General features: G+C 39.3%; 1 protein-coding gene across 1 annotated transcript in view; it reads left to right on the top strand.

The window, feature by feature from the left end:
• The window catches only part of rab27b (RAB27B, member RAS oncogene family), a 69,951-nt gene that overhangs the window by 36,983 nt on the left and 5,433 nt on the right, over positions 1 to 27,535 (top strand). The window contains exons 2-5 of the mRNA XM_010792643.1: positions 16,205 to 16,376; positions 21,295 to 21,383; positions 25,502 to 25,605; positions 25,855 to 25,978. Coding sequence (XP_010790945.1) covers positions 16,224 to 16,376; positions 21,295 to 21,383; positions 25,502 to 25,605; positions 25,855 to 25,978 — 470 coding nt within the window. The 5' untranslated portion in view covers positions 16,205 to 16,223. The remainder of the gene's footprint in view (positions 1 to 16,204; positions 16,377 to 21,294; positions 21,384 to 25,501; positions 25,606 to 25,854; positions 25,979 to 27,535) is intronic.

Genomic DNA, 27,535 nt, shown 5'->3' with positions numbered 1-27,535 from the left:
TTAACTTTATCTCCGGTAGAATTCTGATCAGGCATTAGCTCCGCCTCCTCTTGTTTTGTTCAAGCTAAGAACCCAAGATCCGCGTTTCTCTAACAGGGCTTCAAAAGGGGGGTTTGAGCAGTATGAGGCATGGCTACAATGGCTGACCTGTTTGGTATTTTGAAAAAAAAACTTCACAGATATGTTTTGTATAGGTATGGCCCTACAATGTATTTTTCAAATATAGCATGATAGGTCCACTTTAAAGAATGTATGGTTAGCCTTAAAGGTTATGTGAAGATTGAGTTCCATTACTAATCCACTGTTGCAATACAATTACTGTATATTATTTTTGCTTGTATCAAATTAACTAAATAATGAATTGTTGACTGTTTTTAATGCACATTTCTTGTATGTAAATCTAGTTATTTGGATGAATCCATTGAGATTTTTTCCACAACCAATGAGAATATTACTACTCCTAGAATAGATCTGCCCAGCTACAATTAGTTGTATCTGCTCCCCTCGGCTCTGAGCAACATCGTAGCATTGGTGAGTCTCTAGCTGGCCATCAGCCATGACAGCTTCATTAGAAACGTCCATCACCCAAATTGACAATAACAGGAGGAGACACCACAGAGCAGAGAGGGTGAAGGGATACAGGCGGAGGATATTTCCTCTTCCATACTCCTCCTCTCCTCCCTTAACACAAGGAGACACTTCAGTTAAACTGAGATTTACTAGCTTTAAACCGATATTTAAATGAGTTGCTGTACCACATGGTTTGGTTCATTTGGTCCCAACCAAGAAAAAAAAAATACAATAATGCCTTTTAGTTTTGCTTCACATTGATTTACTTACAAATAAACCAATATGGCTGCTAAGTGACTATTTTCGTGTCAAAAGGGTAAACCTAGATTAGGAAAAACTTTGCGGCCCACTGGCTGAGCTTGTTAGTTAGGCCTATCTAATGTAGCTGCCGAGCTAACTGCTAACTCGCTAACCAGTCAGGCATGCTGGTCGTGCTAGTTAATCACAATAGCTCTCCAATGTTCTTCTTATTTTTACTGGGCCATTTACTCCTTAATTGCATCATTAAAGCTTAAATCATTAAAGCTCCCAGCTACTTGAGAAAAACTATTCCTTCTGTACCAGTAATACAACTCGAAAAGTGTGTCTGTGTGTCCTAATAGTAAAACTAACAAACATCTGTGTGGCTTTATATTTAAGAAAAACATGAAAAATATGTTTCAAATATATAAAATCTCTCTCTGCATGCACTTATTGGATGGTGAAAGAGATGTTAAAAGCATGTGTTAATTGGCAGATATGGCTGAAAAGCATAAATTGATTTTTTTATTTGTATATCTCTGCTGTCCCTTTTAAGCTGGTTTGGAGTCTACATGTGTCCGAGCAGTGAGGCATCATGCAGCTCATGTGGGTGACCTTTAAGGCCTTTAAATGCCACCTTTCCACAACACTGACAGTTACCATGACAAAACAAGATCTATCACCTGCTGCAAGGACACACTGACAGCAGGAGACAATATTCTGCTACACCAGAAACTATTCCTTTCCCTATGAGCTTTCTTTTCTTTAAGACAATAGAAGGCTTTATCTGGGAGTCATAAAAAGACAAATTCTCCCAATATCCATCATTTTCCATCCTGCAATGGTTACATTTTGATTTCATACCATGTCCTGTGTCAACTTCTGGCACAGAGGGTATCTGCCTTCACACCATGTTGACATCCAGTTGGGTGCACTAAGCTAACGTCAACTATTAAAGATTGTTACATTTATACAATAATTTAATCAAGAAAGCAAACATATATTCCACAGACACTTAAAGCATGGATTTAATAAGAGAACTGCATACAGCATTGGAAGTGGGGTCCTGCTCTTTCCTATTGAAGAGGTTCAGTGGTTCATAAAGCTATAATGGCTCAATGTATAAGTATAAAAATACCCTACTCTCTTTTGCATTTTAAGGAGTTGATAGCGCATGGTTCCAATAACCCTGCATACCGGGCGGTCTCAACTCAGCCAAATGTCTTTTAGCATATTATACAACTTATAGGACATAGTGCTTTTTTAACTGTCGTACTGAAAAGTTAACAATCTAAAAAAAATTGTATCTGCTCGTTCACAAAAAGTGTCTTTATGGGCCCCAGGGCATCACATGACTGACACGGAGGTCGTAAGTCCACAGTTTGGGCACTATAGAAATGGCTTCAGAGCCCGGCACTGTTCCTGGGGGCTTGACTTAAGGCCGCTACACACCAACCTGAGACCTAAGAACGCGCACCGAAGGCGTCCCGACTTTTACGTTGCCTACGCCGCCCGCCTACGCCGCCCGCCTACGAACACACCGCAAAGACTTCAGTCGACGAGTGGCAATAACTGTCCTTACCAGCAGGCAGCGGTAGTGTGTATTCGTCATTCAAAAGAGGCAACAGCCAATCAGAGTGATTTCAACATGTTGAATCGGCCGCGGGAGGTGTGAAAATGTGCCGTAAAGCAACGACGGTGCGGGACACACCAACCTGAGTAGGGCGCCGCGAATGCCCAACTGCCTCTGATGGTCTCTGGCTCCCAAAATCGGGTAGGTGTGTCAGGGCTTTTAGGGCCCAAACGAATTGAAAACAATAAATGACATGCCTCATTTGATACACCTAATGTAATGCTCTCATGGTGCACTTCAGGCATCAGACTCTACACAGAACTGCCCGTAAGGTCGCTGGTCAACACATTTGTATAAAACAGATTCACTCTAACAACCTTTGTTTTAACAGTTTGATCTAAATATTTCAGTTCCTGTTAGAAAACTATAAAGTTTAAGTTGTTGATATGATTGATAAGTTTGACTAGGCTTAAAAAGTCTTCCATCTAGTGAGTCGATTGCCGGTCATTTTTACATGATCTAATCTGTTGTCATATGAGCAATCCTTGACATTCTTACCAAGCACAAAGATCCTCTACAAACAAGGCAGTCCTTTTATTACCATTATTAACGTTTAATGTTGTTTTTGCTTGCCTGTAGCCACTAAAGAAAAAACCAGCATTCCCTCAAACAGCAGTAGACTTTCTGTCACTGAGCGACGGTTGTTGGTGCCAACATGGCGACGTCAGCAGGACCGTGACATCACTCCATGTCATGGAGTCTTTAATAATGTTCCACATGATTTGTATAATAGGCAAATGCACTGAGGGTAGGCAGAAAAACATAAAAGGCCAGTGGACCAAACCATGGATTTACTGAGACAACACAACCTCTCACACCACTGAGTTTGAATATTTCCCCCTCTACGCTAAAGTCCCTTTAGAGCAGGGGTGTCAAACTCAAGGCCCGGGGGCACTGAAGAGACTTGCAATTATTTGCCCTCGACTCCTGCATTCAGATGTAGTTAATTATGAAGTTATTACCCTATCCGATAATAATCCAATGCAGAGGCAGTAATGTAATACAATACATTATTTTATATATTTATATTGTCTTAAAGTTACAACCGGCCCTTTGAGCGCAACCATAATTCTAATGTGGCCCGCGATGAAATTGAGTTTGACACCCCTGCTTTAGAGACATACTGTATATGCGTCTGTGTGCTTCTTTCCACTAAATCAGCACCAACAGCAGCACTCAACTCGGCTCAGAAAGCTGCAGAGAGATGCTTTGAAACATTTACAATCCCTCAATCACATTGGGCTGAATGTGAAAAGGGCAACAAGGTCCAAACCAATCTGCTCAGACTTTGACATTAAGCATTAACGTGCTGCGAGTCGGGGACAGCCATTCCCCAATTCCCAGTGAACCAGAGAGAAGTGCTTAAAAATTGAACGTGGTGATATATTGCAAGGGTCTCACTGGTACAGAACAAGACACACAACCGACACAGAGATGGAAATGAGTTCACGGAGAGAGATAATGCTGCAACAAAGACACACACACAGCTCGCATCACTTTCACAGGGTCCACTGGTTATACAACAGTCATCGCTGCCATACAATTCAGAACAGAATGTGAATGGTGGGAATCGTCTGTCTGCGTGTCTGTCTGTCGATGTTTGTGTGTGTAAACATATTCCAAACTGCTGATAGTAAAAAGCTCACAGCCTAACACAGAACACATACATCACACTGGCTGTAAAGACAATTCCTCTTTATCTGTCTGTTGGAATTTACCTCACACTTTTCAGTCAGACACGAAACAAAAAACACATTTTTCGAGAGTGAAACACAGTTTCTTTCAGAAGCAAACAAAACAACATTTTGTAAGAACAAATAAACTACCGTAATTTTCGGACTATAAGGCGCACCTGAATATAAGCCGCAGCAGCTAAATTGAATGATGTGTACATATATAAGCCGCACTGGACTATAAGCCGCAGGTGTTTTAATGTTTAATTACCATATGTAAGGGTTCGTGCACAGAGGGGATTGTCGGGAAAGAGATGGCTGTTTGAGGAAGCTCCCATTTATTAACATTTCAACAAACAAGTTGCATATTTGCATAACGTATTCAAGTGTTACCATTTAGTGCAATAGTAGCTACAGAACATGTACTGTGTGTAAACTGTACTGTATCACATAGCGTTTCAGACACACAAACTTTTCAACTTTCAAACTTAAACGGTGCGCTCCCAGCGCACGTACCGGCAGTGGTTTTCAACCAGTGGTACGGGGACAAACTGTCTCGCTCTCGTAATGTCTGTCTGTCTTGCTCTCGTTCTGGCTCTCGTACCACTTTCGGTTCCACTTTTACTTTTGCGTGCTACCTGTCTCACTCTTTTCCGCCCTCCAGCTTTTCCTGCTGGAGCCCGCCGCTTAAAGGTGGGGGGCACGAACCGGCCATAGAGCCCATAGAGTTAAAGGTGGTGGACTGTAACCTGTAAAATCCATAGATTTAGGAGGTCCCCTAGTGGCCGTTAGCTGTAAAAATCCATAGATTAGCCGCACCATTATATAAACCGCAGGGTCGAAAAATGGGAAAAAAGGCGCGGTTTATAGTCCAAAAATTACGGTACAACACGATATTGTAGATAGGGATGTTTCAAAAGAGCATCAAGCTGCATTCACATGATACTCTATTTGCTCTTAGCACACCAGAAGGTTGGGCGCAGGGCGATGAAAACTACCAGTCAAAGGTCTGCGGTGAACATGATACCACTTGAAATCATTTGAAACTTGGGCGCAGTGCTAGGCGATAATTTTGATCGCTATCGCCCAGTCGGGAGGCACCGCAAACAAAAGGGCAATGTCAGCGAAGAGCCGCTTTACCACATATGTGAAGGCTTCTTAACTCCAGCCTATCTGCAGGAACAGTGTCAAAGCTTCTCGGTGGGCATTTCCCTTTACAGAGTTTCACGAACAACCGAGACAAATATTGTGTCTTCCCTCCCTCTGAAACCACAATCAACCTTGTACAGTAGCTGCATCAGCAAAGGATGTAACAACTTTGATCACTTACTGTATACAGTAAGTGATCAAAGTTGTTACATCATTTGCATATATGCAACAGCGTTCCAAACTGCAGATTGATTTAAATGGTAATGAACTGAAACAAACAGATCCAAATGTTTGGCAATTCTAAGCAATAATCTAAAGTTGCCTTTTTCATGTTGAGGATTAAAACAGGAAAAAGGCATGTGTCTTTAGGACTTTAATGAAGTACCAACATTTAAGGAAGTGTTTTTGATTCAGCTACACAGTTTTACATAACCACCAGCAAAGTTGTGGCTAGGCTGAAGGTGAAAAACAATGTGTCAGTCACACAGTTTCCATTACAAGCCTTTTTAAAAACACCGGAAGAATGCCCTCTCCTTTAACATGGTTCACCCAGGGACAAACACTCTGCAGAACACAGTCTTTCTCCTCAGAGACTGATAGCTTGTAAGCAGAAGGTCACTAGTTCAAATCCGAACATAGGGACGAAGCTACTCCTTACAGACTTGAGAACAAGCAGGGATAACTCTTTGTAAAATTTATTTAGGAAGTTTAAACCTTTAAAAACACACAAACCCTACAATGTTACACGTACATGGTTGTAATAAAAACTACTATGGCACAGAGTAGGTGGGTCAAGCGTCATGAAGCCTCACATCAATCCACACCAAATAGGAAGTAGTCAGGATACAGTAACCAGAACGTGCTGATGGTTTATTGAACACATAAAGATCATTGAGGTTTGTATAAAAAGGTGTTATACCCTTGAAAACAAGTTACAATAATACAGAAAGCATGCACACACAACAACGTAGTGAGGTATCTACGTGTAGCACGACAGATAGAAGCTGATATATCAAAGTCAGTTATTTTATGAACAGGCAACCAGCGCAGGACGTTCACATTTCTTTTTTCCCCCGGTCAAGAAACAGACGGCAGCATTTAAATGATCTGAAATCAAAATGCTTCAAAACGTAACCCAGTGCAAAAGATGTAATGTCTTCTGAGATGAGTATCCATTCTAAAACTGACAATGTTGGTCGGTCCACCACTTGAGGCCCTTTAAGACTTTCATTATACATATAACTCGTCTCTTTGAATAGGAACAAACATTCTGTATCGCTGTTATGCCGACGATGGACAATTTGACCTTTTAGATGGACACGACAGAGGTTGCTCTCGGAAATAACTTGTTACTGTCTACACAAAACTAGATATTGAATTGGAGTGGCCCTTTCTCTAAATAAAAGAAACAAAAGCAAGGTAATTATGTGTGTTCTGCTCTGTCACCAGTCAAATGTGCATAACAAAGTGAAACATTTCAATGTCTTTTCCAACACTTTTACAAATAGGTCAGTTGTGTTGTGAACGGCAGCTTTTAGAAGTTTTAAATCATCTCAGCCAAATACAAGCCATTTTGATTCATAATGTCCTCTTATCTATTACTGTGTCACCTCTTGACTTGATTACTGTAATATGTAATCCCCTCTCATGACGGTTATATAATCTGTTGTTGACTTTTTGAGTCTTTGATTGTATTGCAATACATTATGTTTTATTGACTTTAGGGCCTATTGTACATCTTTAATTATTCATACTTGTATTGAGGGACATGCTAACCTAAAGGTACCTTGGGTCCAGTCCTGTGTTTTTTTAAATGTGCAAAAAAAGACTGGGGTGTCAAACTCAAATACACAGTGGGCCAACATTTAAACTTATTGAAATGAATTTATTGCACATATTAAACCTGGAACTAACAAAGCTTAAATGATTGCCTGTAAAAACAACATTAAACATTAAATAATCAGTTGCATTCATTTCTTATGGCTCTATCTGCAGCTTTTCCAGAGTCATTTCTTATGATTACATTTTCTACAGGCCAACAATAGCTTCAACAAAACTATTTCCCTCAAAGAAAAAACAAACATGCCCTGTTGACTCAAGAAACAAAGTGCAGAAGGAAACATCCATGTAAACTCAGTGTGCTGCTCTGTGATGCTAGTTCAGATACTTGGCATCTCATCTCGGGTGCAAGTTCATCAATGTTTGGGCTCAGGCTCTGAGCTGAGGAGACCCTCAGGATGGAGTGAAGGTGTGCCTGCAATATACCGGCGGGCCAGATCTAATAGTAATTAGAAATTATCCTGCAGGCCGAAATTAAATCCACCAAGGACCTGATTTGGCCCCCAGGCCTTGAGTTTGACACATGTGCTGTAACATCTTAACAACCATTGTATATTAATGCAAGAAGAGGATTTCATAAATTAAATGGTGATCCCTTGACATATCTCTAGCACCACCATGAGGTAGACCATTTTGTTCAAAGTGAATTGTCCCTACAACAGAAGTGTGATGTAAATTTAAGTATGAAAGACAGAAACATGTTTTTAAGTTACAAAAGCCTCTAAACTGGGACCGACATGCCGAGTCCGAACTCAACCGCTTCTCACAAACCGAGGAGAACAGGTATTGATTGTTTAGACTCACCGTTGTAAAATGTGACTCAGCCAGTACTCACATTGTTGTTTTCTACCAGCACAATGGAGACTATTATGTCACAACTGCTGATCATCATGTCTTATGTCACACTCCTCACAAGTCGCTGTAATGGCAGAAAGTCAGCAGGAAAAGCAGACGCTGACGTCATGACCACCTCCTGTTTTAAAGTGACCCCGCAGTGATCAATAAAAGGAGGTGAATTCTAAGTATTTATCGATTAATTAAGAATGTGTGAGGATAATGTCAGCAACAGATGGCGCATTTGAAGGACCTTTATTGAACTCAGATTCGGCAAATTAGTTGTTTGAAGAGTTTAATTAAAGCTAAACAAAGCTATTTAAAGGAAACAAGAACCGTTTAACCAAAAGAATAGAAACATCGTACTTTGTACCGTTATCCTCAATACTTGTGGGATCCATTGTGAGTCCATTTAGCACGACTCTTACAATGAAACGCTGCACGTTGTCTTGATCCACTGAAATATCTGCTCAACCTTTTTGATGGATTGCATTGAAATGTGGTAGAGATATCCACAATGCCTTGAGGAAGAACTCCTCTAGTGACTGAGGTGACCTGCTGACTTTTCCTCTCGGTTGACATTTACGGTTTAAAGTGAAATGTCTCAAAGTAAATAGTCTCACAGAGCTGCTACCGTGGCTGTAGACTTTACTACTTTTGTAGTTTCTTTTTCAATACACCTTCCCAAACTCAGAAAACTGTCTTCCAATTCTTCTACTTTAGATTTATACTACGCAATTCACTGACCTCGATAGGGACAGTTTTGACAACCCTTGAGTCCTTTAGAGCAGTGGTTCTCAACTGGATGTGTGAGTGAAGAAAAAAAAAAAGTCAAACTTTTATTTTGAAGGCCCGATTTTCTAACGCTGTGCATGCAGTAGGCGTTGGACTGGAAGTACCGGAGACCATAAATGGCTTTGAAAACTTCTGTCACGTAGTGATCATCTTCTCATTAAACATCTTTGCTGATGTTTTTTCGAGTCTTCTGGCCAATCAGAATCAAGATTGTTGCCGGAAGTCCCCACGGAGAATAACTTTGCATTAGAACTATTCTTTATATATCCATGGGTACAACTTCAGATAAAAATGAACAAATAATGAAATATGACCCCCGGTTTGATGATTGACAGGTCACAGAACAATGGGGGCTATCTACCCTTACCCACAATTTAAAGTAATTCACACAGACTATCTCCTCTTTGCTCTTATCTCTGTGTGGAGCAGCAAGTTCAGCTATCAGAACAAAANTCCTAGATGGTTTGGTGAAACAAACCATCTGAGTCAGGTTAGTAATGCTCTAAAGTCAAGCTTCAGTTTAAGATTCACCCTGTAATAGAAACATGTGATGGAGCATTACTAACCTGACTCAGATGGTTTGTTTCACCAAACCATCTAGGAAAGCTCCATTGGAAGCCATTTGGAAAAGTATTTAAAAAATACTTGGCAGGTGATTGGATCAATCTGTCTATCACCTTCTATCATGGGCCACTTCTGATTGGTTGACAATGGCTGGTACATGTGGAGCACTGCACTTCTGATTGGTGTGGATGACTGACACACAAATAGAAATAATTGATAATCGCCTCATTTCAAATCGCGATTTAAAATCGATTAATCGTTCAGCCCTACCATATGCACATTAGCTACAGTGTAACAAATCTTATGACCCGAGCAAAAGGCATATTCAAAAACATTTGTTGGCTGTAAGGCATCTAGTTTTATATCCCAACAGTTGTTTTCATTATAAATAAACAAACAATATGTCCATCCAGTCCCTTTTACATATAATCAGTTCTGCAATAAAGCCAGAAAGTTTACATTCCCATCTCATAATGGAGTCATCATTGCCAAAAAACCAGCTGTTGGGCTCGACACAATCTTTTTTCCTTTGTCTTTTTGCTTCGTTTTTCAGATTAAATGCAGTGTCATAAATCAGCTAGAACTGGAAATTACACTTGGGGTCTGTCGGGTGGTTTCATGCTTCTCTAAGGAAGAGACTGCTCCAGTGTTGGAACTGATATATGTCGCTGGTCAGTGTAGGATTGAACCTGTTGATTGCAAAAGCAACACCACAACACATGATGGATGAGTTGTTCATTATCATGTTCAGTATCCATTATGAGAGGACTCGTTTTTTAACAAGTCAGTATTCTGTTGTTTTCTCTGTCGTGTGCAGAATCCTTGGGCTCAGTCAATGAAATCAGATGCATTTTAATTGTGGTTTAAAAAAAAGAAGGGGGATTCTTTAAAGGCATCAATACTCAATAACAAGTGAAATAGCTTCATAAAGTTATAGTATGGTCATATAAAGTAGAAATTAGTCCTGTTTATTGCACTTATATTACAATGAGAGCCATTATGCCATGCCATCAGCTGATGCTAATGATGTGTAAACTCAAGCCATCTCTTTTTGTTGTTAATTCTGTTGTCTTTCTACAGTACATGTTCCTCTTCTCTGTTGGTTCCCTCTCTGCTATTGTGTGTGACGGCTCATACATTTTTAATGTCTGTGTTTTATGCTTTTGTTCTTGAGATGGAAGGTTTAGCAGACACCAGGGAAAACCTTTCCTCCATAACCTGATTGAAGCAAACCTGTGATCCACTTTTCTTATTAGTTGCTATAACTTTATGATATTAGTTCTACTCTAAATGAAACTGCATAATGCACGCCTAGTTGAACATAATGCAGTTTAATCTGCAATGAACCCAGTTATACTGTATCAACAAGGGTAGGCTTAACATTAGTAAGACTTTTAAGACAAAGGCAATACAGTTCAGCACCATCACAAGTAGGGCTGCACGATATTGGAAAAAACTGACATTGCGATATTTTGTTCCCCTGCTATATATATATATATATATATATATATATATATATATATTGCGATATGAAAAAATACAGGAATTGAAGAAAATACCTTTTTTTTTTTTGTCTGCAAACCATCCTTTCTTGAACTTTAATGCTATACAATTGGTATTTTTCGAACTATATCTAACCGGATGAAGGATTTTAGTCACGGACGTCTGGATCTTAAGTTATCAGAGCAACAAGCTGAGCTAGCTCGGTTAGCAGCACCGAAATGCCCTTGGAGAAACACATGAAACTACTTTATTCAGTGTTTTTACCTTTAATCACCGGGTCCGTTGGCTTTGGAGATTTGATTGTGATTGGTGGTTTGCTGTGCATGCAGAGCCTGCATGTCACTCACTCAAGTACCCCTGACATGAGAGCCGCGCAAGTTTTCCTTTTGTAGCAAGCAGCAAAATAATTATAACATGACGTGTTTGAGTTAATTTGCCTACTTAATATCGCACGTCCTAAAAAAAAATAAAAAAACGTCCTGGGATGTGACTATCGCGCATATCGCGATTATCGTCACGACACGATATATCATGCAATGAACAATATAAACTCTGATAGGAGGATTCATTGCTTGGCTCCTGCATATTTTTAAGTTAAGTTAATTGTACCTAATAAAGTGGCAGCAGTGTGTACATACATTCTGCCTGTACAATTAGAAAACAACTACTCTGAACAACCCTTAAGTGTCGCTTTGCACACTTCTTTATCTTTTTAATGCAGAAAGAAATATATAATAACCTTTTGTTTACAATAATCACACAGAGGACAGATACACATTTTTTTAAACAAACAATAGAAATGTCTTCATTGATGACTATTAAGAGACTAAAGAAAATAAAAGGGTCTTTAGACGGGTGCAGTGGGGAAATCTGATCTATTATTCGAGAGTTTTTCCACATTTATCTTGACATTGGGAATGCTAAAAGTAAAAAAAAAAGGCAACAAATATGACCGTCAACATGACTGGACCATGACTAACTTGGGAAATGCAGCAAATGTGAACGTTTTTAAATCCCCCAGAGTTGAGATATTTGTTGTTTTAGGCTTTAGAGAAGTTATGCACTTATTGTAAGTCGCTTTGGATAAAAGCGTCAGCTAAATGCAATGTAATGTAATGTAATTTGCTTGTTTTCCATTTAAAAGAAAAAAAAAGCATTCTGACGTTTAAAAGCCCCATTTTGGCAAGTGGTGCAGCCTGAGAAGTATGCTTCATGTTTTCCCTGAACATTAAAATATGGATTCAATTTATATGCCCTGGAAGTCTGGATGTATTGTCTGAACATAACTCAATATGATTTCTCGTGTTTACATGTACCGGGTTACTTATTACAAGGGATTTGGGGCTTTTTGAGCATAGCCCAGAGCCTTTGGAGATAATAATGGGTAAATGAACAAGCCAAGTATAACCAGGGAACTTTTAGATCCACACACACTAGATCAGAGAACAAACTGTCTGGCCTCACCTCCAGCTCAGGACTGGTTCCTCAGAAAACATAATTTCTAGTGTTTTTGGGTCAGAAATACAATCTTCCTTTGTTCAATTGGTTTTCTTGAACTCGTACAAGACACTTTTCAGTTTAGTAATATAGTGAGCAGAGTTGGGAAGTAGTGGAGTACAAATACTTTGTTACTGTACTAAGTACATTTCTCTGGTATCAGTACTTTACTCCACTACTTATTTTTCTGACAACTTTTTATTTCTACTTCTTACATGTTGAACCCAAATACCTGTACTTTCTACTTCTTACATGTTGAACACAAATACCTGTGCTTTCTACTTCTTACATTTTGAACACAAATACCTGTACTTTCTACTTCTTACATTTTGAACCCAAATACCTGTACTTTCTACTTCTTACATTTTGAACCCAAATACCTGTACTTTCTACTTCTCACATTTTCCAAACAGGCTGGTTCCTTTAGTTTGAATGTGTGTTTGGTGGCGTGATCATTATTATTTAGAGTCATTGCGTGCCTATTGATTTGAACACGATCCGTGTATCCATCATTTCCTGGTCTTCTCTAAAGAAGAGGGACCAATGAAAACGTTGTCATGTTGCCGTTGTTCAGCATGGAAACATTCATTAGCTAACAATGACATTATTGTTCTATTAATATAAAGGGAGGTCAGGTACTCTTTAAAACAGCTGCTAGTTATGGGTTCTTTTTACTGAAGTACATTTCAAAGCCCTCTTTACTTTGACTTGAGTAAAGAAGTTTAGTCAGTACTTCTACTTTTACCAGAGTATTTTTAAACACGAGTATCTGTACTTCTACTTGAGTAAAGGATGTGTGTCATGAAACCTCCGGTGGTTGATGACTTACATAAAACAAGTGTTTGAAAAACGTCCTTTTCATCCCCATTATTTTCCTTGGTGGCCCCTCCCTTCAGTCATAACCAACACTCAGTTGAAGTCCATCAGCTTTACCCTTCAGCTATGAGCGTGACTTCTACATGGAGGCGGGACATCTACAGCAGTAGGGCTCCATCTGATTGGCCAGATATATAAGATAAGATAAGACTTTATTTATCCCGTGCCAGTTACAAATATACAATAATCACAGCAGCATAATACTAAAACTGTACACCAACAGTTCAATAAAAAGAGCAATTAGATAGTAACATAGACGGTCAAATAATTAACGTAAAAAAACGGTACAGTGACGAGGTATACAGTATATGATATATAAATATACTTAGATTTATCGCACTTCGAGGAACCCTTCCTATACGTATCGTAAATGTTGATATTGCGATAATGAAAGAGTTATTTCTGAATAACAATCTTTTAAAATATGATCTTTTACCACTAAAAAAATGAACACACTTTTTGAAATAACTCCCTTTTTTTCTATCTTCTCCTATTCTGCTCAGTTTTGTTGAGTTTCTCTGTTGTGTTGGTTGTCTGGGTGACTGTGAGTCCTCCTGTTCTCTGGCGTCAGCTGACCGAGCTGCTGTTAACAGTTTAACCCTCGGGGTATCATGACTGACCACACCACTGATCACACCACTCATCACACCACTGGTTGTAGTGTTCCCAGTTTTCTACAAATGAGCACAGATCAATAACGTTGAAGCTCGTCTCACCCCTGTCCTTTCAACGTTGGGAGGCTTCATAAAAGACATGACTGATTTATGCTAAATGTGTAAGAGCAACCAAAGAAAGGAAACATCGATCAGAGTGCTGTCATGTGCCAAAACTTCCTCACCAATGAAGGAAAGCTCATTGAATTAGGTCTATAAAAACGACCTAATTCACTTGATTAACTTTTTTCGCGAAAGTCATCATTGTGACGTTTTGAATTTGTTATATTTATTGATTTTTATTTTATTAAAGTCTGCTTTATGTTCATTAGACATTTAAACCAGATGCATTTTAATGAAATCAAACCATTTATTTAGCAAACAAAACAAAACGGCTCCCATTAAAGTTTAGCAGCGTAAAAGCATCTTCTACCATTTGACCATATTCATTATATCACCATTGCTTCACTAGTTCTACATTGTTTAGGCATCCCTCACGCCGCGGATGGTAGAGCTTATGGGAAATGGAGTCTGTTATTCCTTGGTTTTACTTCAGCTGTCTATTTGGACTGGCTTTGCGTACATATGTAGCTCGGTGAGAGTTGGTTTTGGTTCAAAATCTAACTCTAATATGCCTGAAATATCTGATTTATCATCTCTGTGAACTTGTATTTACTATTTTACTTCTTTCTCTTCTAGACAATTATACAATTCTGCTATTTATAATAGGAATACGATCTAGCCTTAAAGCCAGTTGGACATTGTGAAGCTGACCGTTGAGCGGCCCGACCAAGCAAGGAGGCAGAGGCAGAACGTCCAAAAATATAACCCGGTGTGGGCATTTATTAAACTTGAGCACAGGACACAGCCTCAAACCTGCTGTTCCCGTGAGCACAGTCACCAGCCACAAGGATCTCACACCACACTACCAGCCCCTAACAGACAGGGACACAGAGCCTAAATACACACACACACTAATCAGCAATTAGACACTGGTGGGGGGGGGAGACAACACAGGGCACCAGGTGCACACAATCACCAGCAACAGACATGGGGAAAGGGGAACCCTTTTCAACATAAAACCAGCAAACAGAGACAGACAACCTAAAACACATACAGATGCACACACTACATACATTTCGCCACCAACAAAGCTACACAATTCGTAACGGAGGCCGAGATCTATGGCCCCAAAGATCACCTCCGTTACAGACATAATGGCCAAACTGTGGAATATTCATTTCCGGGTTTGTCATGTTATGATATTGGGCCTCCTTTGACTTCAATTGGAAATTATCAGAATATCAGCGACTAATTGTTTTTGAAGTAATCAACTTGCCAATACTGAATAGCCCTTTTTATTTAAAAGCTCCTTAAAGTTGCAAAATGCACTTAAAGTCTAATCCAGAGGTGGTTTATAGATAACTGGGAGGCAGGGTTAATGACAAATGTACTTTTTAAGGGTCCATGGATACGGAAAGTAATCTCATAATTCTGCTAATTTTAAGGTCCATGCGCCACCAAGCAACTTTCGTAGAAAATCACCCGGCCCCGCCTCCAACACTATCTAGTTCTCTCTCTATATGCGTGATAACTAAGACCATGTTTGCTTCAGTGTGGTTGTTTGGTGAACAGTGTGATTGGTTCTCATCGTACTGACGTACAGTGAGGTTATTGTGAGCAGATCAGAGCTCCTGGTTAATCACTGTCATCCCTGTAATAAAGCTCGGTGTTATATCTGCTTCCTCTCAGCTGAGTGAATTAGAGTCTTGTGATCCTCTTTCTAAAAATACCTCCTCTAGCTTTGAGGCAAACAGACCCCAGACTACAACTCAATAGAAACATGTGAAAAGAAATCATGGAAATCAAATGTTTTGAAATTCATTTCTTGATCATGGTCCTGCTCCCCAGATGATGAACCCTTTTAACATTTACTACTGGTATGGCTCTAAGAATATCATGGGGCAGTGTTTGTTTTTCAAGCGTTTATTTTGGGGGTGAAGTATTCCTTTTAATAAACTTAGTACATTTTCTACTGCTTTCCCATACTCTGACACACACACACACACACACACACACACACACACACACACACACACACACACACACCGACAACACACACATCACACACACACACACACACACACACACACCAACACACACTCACAGTCTGCCCTCCCTAATCAAACTGTGTATGTGTTTCTTTCTATCTCCATATGGCTAGTTAACCCCCTATCAACCTCACATGTTTCCTATTAGTATCATTATATGCACACACTCACACAGAATGCCTACATTACGCAGGATGTATTCTAACTTCAGCTAAGCCTTTCTGAGTGTCTCTGTCCGTTAACATCTCCTCCGTCTGTTCCCCACAGGTTTATTGCGGGCATCAATATGACTGATGGGGATTATGACTACCTTATAAAGCTCCTTGCCCTGGGGGACTCCGGCGTGGGGAAGACCACCTTCCTGTACCGATACACAGACAACAAGTTCAACCCAAAGTTCATCACCACAGTCGGCATCGACTTCAGGGAAAAGAGAGTGGTGAGTTCTATCATCTTATATTACTGGGATAGTCTTTACTGAACGCAGGGAAATGTGTATATCTTTCCGGTAGGTTTGAGAAGTTTCTAGTTTGAATCAACTTAAAACAGGAGTATGCAAGATATTCATGCTGGGTTACCATAGTTACTTTTCCCAGGCATATTTTTGGGCTGTACTTGAAAGAACAAACACAGGGTCAGGTCAGGTCTGCTGTTTTTCTCCTGAGCATCTGCTGAGCTGAGTCACGATCATTATATTAACTTGTACAGCGACAGACAGTCAGATCCACCTCCAGCCCAGGAAACATTAACGGGGGAAGATGGAGTGAGTTTCTAACGTCATGATTGCTGTCAAACACATGGAAAAATAAAGTAAATCATCATCAGGGTTGGGAGGGTTACTTAAGAGATGTATTCCCTTACAATCACTAGTTACCTGTAAAACAACTTAATCTGTAACTTAATCTAAGTATCAACATATAATAGTAACCTGATTACTTTCCGTTGCTTTTGGATTACCTCAAAATCAAATGCAATGCACATAAAGACAAGAGAAAATATGTTTTTTATTTAAGTGTATTATGTAAGACGGAACAATGTGACCTTAAAGAAGCAGAAACCAAGATATTTAGTATCAAACATACTCTAATACATCCAATAAAAGCAACACAGTATTTTGGTTTAATAATTAGGTGTACACATCATAACATTTAAAAAATATATATTTTAAATAAAGAAGAATGAGAGTAGCTAAATTAAAACCAAAAAGAAAAATTCCGGCACCTACATTTAATATATAGATTCTTATTTTTATATGTATTTTGACATCCTGTCTAGCCCTTTTCATAATCTTAATTAAAGTTATATACATGACCATACTGTTAACAAGGAGCATCAGACACACAGAACATACTGACCCTTTCCTTATAATAAAATTGAATTATTTTAATAGCTTATGCACATTGACAGTGAAATATAAAAGTGTCTTACTGGCATGAGTCCATTTTTGTGATTCCAACTGATTGTGATTTTGTGAGGAATAGCAGTACACAACACTGACATTACAAAGAATAATAAAAGAATATGAACAGTATTTTTGACAGATCTAGGCCCCATGTTTCGAGGCTTTATCCCAAGCGAAGATAGCCCTTTCCTGGCTGTAGCACCCTATTTTATGATCATATTTAAACAGATCTAGATGTACAGTAGTATCTTCTATTGTCAATCTGTAGCAAAAAAGCCGTGTTGATTCCTTGCTTCAAAAAGCTGTAATGGATGTCATTTCCCCAGCGTAACAACTAGTCAATGTTAGATCAATCAGCTCTAATTGAGATGAATCCAGTCTTTCCACAGCTGCTGTTATCTGTGAAGAAACAAACAGCCAGCAGAGGCTTTAACACTCAAAAGATCGACTGTGAATACCACTTTAAACTAGGGCTGTGCAATTAATCGTATTTTAATCGCAATTACGATTTTGGCCTGCCACAATTACGAAAACAACATAATCGAAAAAAACGATTATTTTGCTTTGCTAGGTTGTGACAGTGCAATACAACACATTTATTTTAGTCTAATTTATTTATCATATTTATATATGTTTAGTAGGTTGTTGAAGTGCCCTCCAAAAATATTTGTTGATCTTGTTTATTGGTATTCATTATTTTTGATATTATTTATTTAAATATAAATGTATCATTTATTTTATTTATTGGTTTTCAGTTGAATTATACGTTCAGGGTAATCAACAGTTAAAAAGATACTGTTCAAATTATTATTTTAATTTGTTTTAAAGTTCAATAAATGGATGTTTTCAAAGTCAATGAATAATTGTATTTAATAATCGTGATAACAATTATTGACCAAAAATAATCGTGATTATGATTTTTGCCATAATCGCACAGCCCTGCTTTAAACTGTCCCCGAGTGAAAACATTGACTTCTGTAGCTGGGATGTCATCAGGGTGAACACATTGAGATGTCTAAGTGTGAGTTATTTGAATCAGAGAGTGGGCGAGGCTCGCTTTGGAAAGATGTTTTTTGACTTTTCTGCCTTCGTTCTTCTGAAATACAGACAACGCTGTTTAAACCCCAGCGCTCCGGATGACTCACAGGATTGATAAGAGTTCCTCACTTGGTCTGTGTGCGTGTTAAGATCACACCTCGTGTCCAGGAGTCAAGAGTCAAACAGAAGCAGACATGTTGGATCACAGCTGTAGTGCCGTGATGTCAGAGGCTCCTCCTCAGGGTCTCTATGGAAGCTGAAGCTGAATGCTAAATGTGGAACAGTTTTTTTTTTGTTTAAATGGAGAGGAATTAAGAAGGTTTGACATTCAGGCTCTGCATTTAACTATACTTTTTACATGGCTCAGTTGAATTCTTTTTTCTTTGTGTTATGTATTTATTTCAACAAGGACCATGCATTATGGATGCATACCGGTATCCGGTATTACCAAAATACCGGTTACTGGTGGCTACGGTATACCGCACTGAAATTACATCCGGTTTTGATACTTAAAAAAAAAAGAAAGAAGACCATTATTCTATTATTTATTTGTTCTCTAGTCGAATCTCAGGTTTAACATTAATTATAACGGTGCTATAACGGTCTGTTTGCATTGACAAGATGTGCTATTCATGCCACACACCTGATGGCGGGTGTTATAAAAGATATTCCATAATCGGTTTTCTTCATATTTTTTATGTATTTTTCATTGTTTGTTCAGTACTACAATTGAATTTAATATTCATTTGACATGTTAACTATATCGTAAAGCGCTTCATTTGAGTAATTGTGGGATTATACATTTTCAAAGTATCACGATATGTATCGGTTGAGTATCGGTATCGTTCAGTGGTATCGGTATCGTAAAAAAGTCAACGATATGCATCCCTACCATGCATACTGTGAGGGAATATTTCTGTCTTTACTTCTAGATATTTAACCTGTCTGCCTGTTGACGTTTATCACCAACCCTGATGTCTGTTATCTCCTTTAAGGAATGTGCTGCTGCACTTAGTCTCAGTTTAATGACCGGTCAACTCTCGGTCAGCCTAAGAGTATCTCCAGTGTTCCCAGGTGTTTACGCACCATCTCCCAATATGTTGATTAACTCTCTGTAAACTAGTTAAAAGGTCTATCAGAGAGAGGCTGGTCAGAATTGATGTGGCAACCCACCCGTGCCGTCAGAACCTCTGGCTGCTCTGTGACTTGTGATAATAATTTTTGTTTGTGGTCAATTTGGACATTATAGAGATTGTTATATTTCGCTGCTAAGGAGAACTTACCATTGCTAAGGAGGATCAAGGGACTATGTGTAGTCATATCAATCCGCAGAGAAAAGTCTGGTTTATTGAATGTCAGCTGTGAAAAACATATCTTGTTTTCTCCATCAGTAAGCGCGTGGAATACTTTTTGAATATTCGTTGTTATATTTTTTGAGGGCACAACACTTTGGATTCCTGATGGCTAAACTGTACCGTGTTAAGAAAGAAAAATGGCCGCAAGAGAAGGAAAGAAGTTAGAACGATAGAGAAATCTACAGCAGAAAACACACAGGACGTAAACAGTAAAGGGAACACCAGAAGACAGACAGGAAATACCTCTAACAAGAACACTGTATGGGCTCTGGCTGTGTTTAAAAAAAAGGTGAACAGACTTGGACAGTTACAGTAAGCCTCGATCAGTGCTGCCGCCATTTTAATTTGCGTTTCTGTTGCCGCAGTTCCAGCGGATGCAATGCGATCAATTCATACAGAAAGTCATTTAAAATCCATGCTGTGAGTCAAATCGTTGGTTTCAAATTTCAAAAGCTTTTATTGTCATTGTACAGAATACAACGAGATTTATAGTCACTGCTCCAGCGAGTGCTTTAAAAACAGACATATTAAAACACAGATTAAAAGGTCTGACAGTTTCGACCAGCAAGTAGTGCACACAGCTTCGGATGGTCATGTAGATCAGGGGTTCCCAAATTGGGGGGGGTGGTCGCGAGATGATTACAAAATAAAAATGGAAACAGTCGACAACCTACTTCAATCCGATTGGGGAGTTTTTTCCTTAGACCTGAATGTGCAGATGTGGCATTAGTGCCCAAACTTTTTTTGTTTTTGTTTGCACTTTTATTGTCATTACATGTACTATGTAACAAAATGGTTTCTCTGCATTTGACCCATCCTAGTATTAGGAGCAGTATCCTTGGCATCGTAATCCAGCAATCCTTAGATTCAATAACAAACATGTCTCCCTTTTGAGGAATCGCTTTTGTCAGATGTACGTCTCAACAATTTCAAGTTGAAAGTCAGTTGTTACCTGGAAAACTGAACTAAAAGCACTTTAATTTTTTAAGTGTGATCCGTATCAACACAGCTTTCAAAGAGAGTGTCTCATCTGTGAGAATGAGAGGTGTGAATGACGCCCGAGGCTTCATGCTGAGACACCGAAACAACAACCAGCTGCAGCACACGAGAGTTCATCATTACAGTCAGAATACATCACCGTTAGTCAGACATGCTGAGAAACCAAATAACGAAGCAGTGAAGTTTGTTAAAGCCCCTAGAGCTATGAGACACACCATTTATTTAGTTTTCTTTGCCACCATCTTGAATGTAAGAGGGCTAGGACGGAGAGATTGCTCTGTTTTCTGTTTGGGATTACCAGGAGAGGTAATAGTGATATATGTTGTTGGTGTTGCCTGCAACCCAAAGGCATTGAAAGTAGTTGCTGCCATTTCAATGTTTAACACAGTTCCTATCACTTTATTTCTTCAACAATGCGCCAGTATATCTGGTCCTACTTCTTCAAACTAATGCCTGCAATAGATCCTACCTTCCTAAGTGTTCAAACACTTTCTCTATATACATTTTTGTGTTAATTGTATCTGATAAATGTAACTAAAGTAGTTTTTTTTATGACCCCTCAGGTGTACACAGCGGCCAATCCCAATGCGACGACAACAGGGAAAACCTTCAAGGTTCACCTTCAGCTATGGGACACAGCTGGGCAGGAGAGGTGGGTTGATTGTCTTTCCTTACATCATGCCAATTACAGTTTCAATGACTTGTTCACAGTGGTGTTTACCAATGTGGCTACAGATTTATATATATATATATATATATATATATATATATATATATACACACACACATGCACACAACTAGTGGAAAGGACGAAACTAAATGCTCCAAAAGAAAAAAAAAGAATTCCTCAAGCTTGGACAGCCTGAATAATTAACTGAGCACAAGTCAAGACTGCTGCTCATCTTCAGCCATTTCTTCATGTTCAACATCTAACAAACCCTTTGTGACTGCCTTCCAAAGCTCAAACACAAATATAGGCATAAGAACTGGACCTTTTAATTATTTTGTTGGTGTGGCTGTACACCAAAGCAAACATTATCTTACATAAGACTATACATGTGGAAGCTGAGTTGAAGTATTTCACTGTGAAGTACTCACAGTTCCAGTCTGCAACCAGTCTATGAGAAGTTGTGCTGTTCCTGCAGGCAGCTGTGCTCTCAGGGTGTCTCTCTCCTCCTGGTTTTGTTGGAGCTCCAAGGCAAGTTTGAGCTCCTCAGCTAACTGAAGGGGAGTGCCACTGACGGGGGAACCCTGCTCATACATCCTGTTAGAAAACTCCACCGCTGCTGCTTTGGAACCTGGAGAGTGTGTGAAGCAGAGAGTTGAGAACAGACTATTACTTAGCATAAAACTGAAATATTCTTGCAAAACAAAACTGATCTGCTAGGTGTATTACCAGCCATTGCGCACCCTGTATGGAGCTTTGAAAACTCTTTATTTTCCTGTTCAACCTACAATATTATGAATCCAACATGTTGTGCTCTCGACAAATCAAAGAAATCTGGAGATTGATATGACTGCACATGGACCCTTGATCAGTGTCCTCAGCAACATCAGTAACTATCCTGCTCAAAAACATATAGCCTAAAATTATATAATTATTATTATTCCTACTATTATGGACCTTTTGCCCCACAATATAAAATAATGAAATGTAAGATATAGAAGGTGATGAACAGGTACACAATTTTTTTATGAAGTTAAACGCATTCACTCTGCTAATAGCTCAGATAATCTACCAGTAATAAACCAATAACCTTCTAATTTAAAGGTGGGGTAGGTAAGTTTGAGAAACCGGCTCGAGTGCGCTAGAATTTGAAATTACACAACCGGAAAACATCTGCCACTTCCTTACAGAGCCCCTCCTCCAACACACACGAACGCGCACATGACCAATGAGGGCACGAGATAAGTTTGTGCACAGACGGAAGGCTGACAGGCAGGTAGGCCATCCAGTTATTTTAGCCGGGCCGGCTAAAATGATTGGTCATGCTTTTTACAGTACTACAGCTTTACTATAAACTGCTCAAATCATTACAAAAATATTCTATAAAATAAATACATTTCATCAAATGAGAACAGGAGGAAGAAGCACACAACAGGAGTATCACAACTCTAAGTCAGCATGGTGCGTATTACTATATATTTTTTGATGTGATTGTATACTTTTTAAAATCTCTAGTATGGAATAACATTGTAGTGGTAGTTTTAGCCCCACCCTAGTAATTGGAGCACAATGTTGGAGCCTAGAAGCCTCTCTGGTGACACTGCAGGCTTTGACTTAGTTTGAATGAGAATCCTCCTGAGCACAGATATGGGTTGCCGGGATAGGTCAATATGATTGTAAAGAATGGTGTTGGTTGTTGGACCTGAGCATGTGATATCCTGTGTCTTCCACTCATCAACTAAAGATAATACAGATGATACATGATTGACAAAATCCAAAAATGCAGCAGATTTTCCAGAAACTACCATGGGAGTCAATAGAGTGGTGCAGTGACGAGTCCTAAAACCCGGAAGGCGATCAGTGTACGACGCTCCGTCGGGACTCGTCATTCCGTCCTGTAGTAACGGTCCCATACCTCGGATGAGTTCCATTCGCTCAACAGAAGAGCGAGGGACGCGTATATTCTCACGCACGGTCCCTCACTCGCATAAAAACATGCCGTCTGGGCCCTTTAATTTGATGCGCTCTCAAGGAAGCTGTTTTTTTCGTTACCTAACTAGTAGGTATCCTAAACCTTTTATGACGTCAGCTTATCTATTCAAGACACCTTTCTTGTTTGGACAAACATATTTACGGCTGCAAAACAAGTCGGCCTATTCATAGGCTGTACAGATGGCATAAAATAGTAAAAAAAATAGTATTTAGTCGGTCTTCGGTTTTAGTCCGATTGCACTACGATATTCTGCTGATGTCGGCTCGCTCATGGTCGTCCCCCAGCGCGTGCTGAAGTTGCGGGGGTCGGCTTGAATTCGTGCAGCGTATACATTTTCTTCATGTTCTAAGTTTTATTTCAAATTGTTCAACTTCCGAACAAGCAATTTGTCAAACGTTATCCGTGGGACCATGAACGGAAAGTTCGCTACTTGTCCCGTTTGTTTGATATTCGACGCCTCACGAATTGCACAGCACAGCTGTCTGCACGTTGCGAGGAGCTGTTCGTAAGACGTCGAGGATAAGTCGGTGAACCGGAAGTTGTTGGTAGCATAAAAAGTCTGTCCCGATTTGAGATTCTGTTGAGTGGTCACTACTTTGTTGACGACTACATCAAAATTGACAGCATCTTGTTTTGTCGCGCACTAGGCAGAGAATTTAAACACGACAGTTGTTGTCTGGAATAAGGTCGATAAAGCGTTATTAGGGATACCCTTTAGGGTACTTGAGACTCCGCTGCTCCCTTGGCCTTTTCCGCCACAATTGTACNTATATATATACACACAGCATTGATAGTCAACCATGTCTATGCTGTCCTTTCTTGCAATACACATGGTAAATAATCTTCTTCTAAAAAGAATAGATATGTCCAGAGTTCACTGTGTCCAAGAGGGACATCTAATCATGTGCCCAATGGCTTAATGAAGGATATAATAACCCATTGGGTTACGATTCCTTTTTTTCTCAGTTTCGTAGCAGTAATGTTGGCCACTAGAGCAACTCCATAGACCCCCATGATAACCCAAATGACCTTACATCAGAAATAAACATGTTTACAGCCTTATACGAAAAAACTGTTTGGTCTGTGAGGGTAATTTCCCCAATATTTACTATAGGAGAGAAACACTAACTCTGGTTCTATCTACAACAATACAAGATTTTAACATCTATTAACGAGCAAATCTTATCATCCAATCACAGAGATGGTAGCTGTAATGCTTTAACTTTGATTGACTTAAAGAAGCCCTATCAATTTTTAGGTTTTTTTTTAATTTCCTGTAATGTGTTATATAGGTTTTTGTCGAGAGGGAGTTTCTTTCCCACACACACCCCCATGTATATATAAAAATATAAACCCGGAAATGAGCATAATATGTATTTTATTAATTAAAATGCACAAATGGTAGATATTGAGTGCTTCCGTTTGTATCAACAGCAGTTGGTAATTTATGCTTCTGGGTGTGACACCACCAGCGATAATAACTAATATGTAAATATGGCTTACTACTGAGCAAATATTTGACACGTAAACAATCAGGATCAAGCAGCCGACATCAGGGCGGTTCCAGTCTGACAAACTGGTCACAAAGGGTGAATAATGACTGGGTGCTCCGTCAAAAGATCCGTTTATGAAAATAAGAATTTGTTCTCTGAAGAAATAAAGTTAGGATTATGTAACTGACAGTGAGTCATCCTGCAATGATGAGTCATCAGGCCTTTATAAACAGATTAAACAAATCGAGGCCAGTGGCAATTAAAGACCACACACATGATTGACATATGGTGTGTGTGTGCATACAAGGAGGCACACACACAATGATAGTGTGATGAGACAGGCTCGAATTTCAGCAATGAGATTTATTACCTTTGTCAAAACTGGATCTGCTTTTACTGAGATGTTGCATTGAAGTGAAGGGCATATTCACCGAGCCCAAAATAACATACACACAACAAAACTCTATTCTGAAATGTTGTGGTCTCTTCACACAGTCACATTTGTCTGAGTTGGCCTATAGCATTGTTGGAGAAACTGCACCTTTTAGGCATTTCAGCTCTGACTTCAAATCTTAGCTGCCATGTCCTTTGTTTGATTCGCTATACGTCTCTTACAGATTCCGCAGCCTGACGACGGCGTTCTTCAGGGACGCCATGGGCTTCCTGCTGATGTTTGATCTCACCAGCCAGCAGAGTTTCCTCAATGTCAGAAACTGGATGAGTATGTGTCTCATATTGTCTTTACTTGTAACACAATCAATTTCAAAACTTTAACATTACTCTTTCGTGCCACTAGAGGTCATAACTCTTCAGGGGTCAGAAAAGTTTTAGTTATATTTGGTCATGGATGAAAGGAAGCCTGATGAAGGACATATGAAGAAAGCATAAAATAAACCAGCATTAAGCGGAACTATCTGTTTTCCCTTTTATACAAGTGTTGTTTAATGTTGTTTGTTTGTATTGTTTCCAGGCCAGCTACAGGCCAATGCGTACTGTGAGAATCCAGATATCGTGTTGATAGGAAACAAGGCGGACCTGGCGGACCAGCGGGAGGTTCAGGAGAAACAGGCCAAGGAGCTGGCTGATAAATACGGGTACGTTTGTTTGTTTGTCACATTCGGTATTTGGTGCAGGAGTTTTATTTGGAGCTATGATTACTACGAGTATTAAAGGTCACCTGTTATGCAAATTCCACTTTTTCATGTCTCTTCTACATCAACATGTGTCCCCTCTGTGTAAAGAGACTCTGAAAGTTTCAGGAACAAAGACTCTCTCTCTTTTTGTCCTGATCCATTTATATAAAAACCCGCCTGAAAATGAGCTGATCAGATTTTGGCCACTTTATGATGTCATAACGATGTGTTGGCTTGTGTAACTGTTAGCCAATCACCAACCAAGGAAACTCCCCCCCCCCCTTATCACCCGAATCTCCTCCTAGGGCACCATTGTGTTCTTTTGAACCAAATCTCTCTCAGAGGGGTGTGGGGAGGGGCTCCTTATTTTCATTTAAAGTAACAGACAGAGAATCAACTGCCCATGATGTTTCTTAGTGAACAGCCTACAGGATAGATGGAGCCCACTGCCCCTTCCATGTTCACTCGACTCTCCATCACCTCTTTATCGTCCGCCTGTGGTTAGAATCACATTCAGTCATTACCTGTCAGCCACCCTGTGATGTAGCTCCTGAGCTAAGTGCTTAATAATTGTATCCATATATTATTTTAAAGTCTCAGGTCGCCAGTGTCTGCCAGTGTTTTTCCCCAAACTTGGCCTAAATCATGAAGGAGTCTTTGCCTTGGCAGTTTTTGCCTTTTTAAATTGAATCATTTATGAAAAACGAACTCTTAGATTTGCTATAGAGATAATATTATTTTTTGTTGTATGTATATTTTATGCTTGTCTGCATCAAAAAATAAGTAGTTAACACACTAAAAAATATACACAGTCCTCATGTGATGCATCTCTTACTACAAAGGAATTGATCCTTCATTTATTTCTTATTTAAGAATGAAATAATAATAATAATGAAAAATTTTTTGTATTGTTACATCTAGCTAAGAGTGTAAACATTTCTGGTTTTGGCTCTAATACATTACAGCAACTCATTAAAGCAACTCCAACTCCCTGAACATATGTTGTATTTTATTATATTATTTTATAATTTATAATATTTGATTTGACTGTGATGCAGATTAACAGTGTCACACTTAAACAGGCGAGTCACATTTCTTTCTTTTTGGTCATTTCATCAAACAATTACTTTGTTGCAAACATACAGGCATGAAAAAATGGCTAATCCGGGGTTAATATTAGGATGTTTATGGGTTTGTACAAAGATAAAGGTGAACTGTGAGCAATATCTCAACAAATGACTTCCTGCTAGTTAAACATATTTTCCTGTGTAATTCCAACCAGCCAAGACCTTGGTCTTATGTTGCCTGGCAACAAAACAATCTTCAAGGAAGTCAGTGTTCTCTCTGGGGCGCAGTGGGAAAGTGTTCAGGAGCTAAATCAGTCAAATCAAATGGTCTAACTCAGGGGTGTCAAACTCAAGGCCCGGGGGCCAAATCCGGCCCGTGACTTCATTTTATGTGGCCCCACAAGAGCTTGCAAAGAACAATACGTTTATTATACGGTTACATGCCGATTTA

Source organism: Notothenia coriiceps, unplaced genomic scaffold (genome assembly GCF_000735185.1).
Source record: "Notothenia coriiceps isolate Sejong01 unplaced genomic scaffold, NC01 NC01_scaffold00036514, whole genome shotgun sequence".
Classification (NCBI taxonomy): Eukaryota; Metazoa; Chordata; class Actinopteri; order Perciformes; family Nototheniidae; genus Notothenia; species Notothenia coriiceps.
Note: the sequence above shows the minus strand (reverse complement) of the source record. Positions and strands in the feature narration are given on the sequence as shown.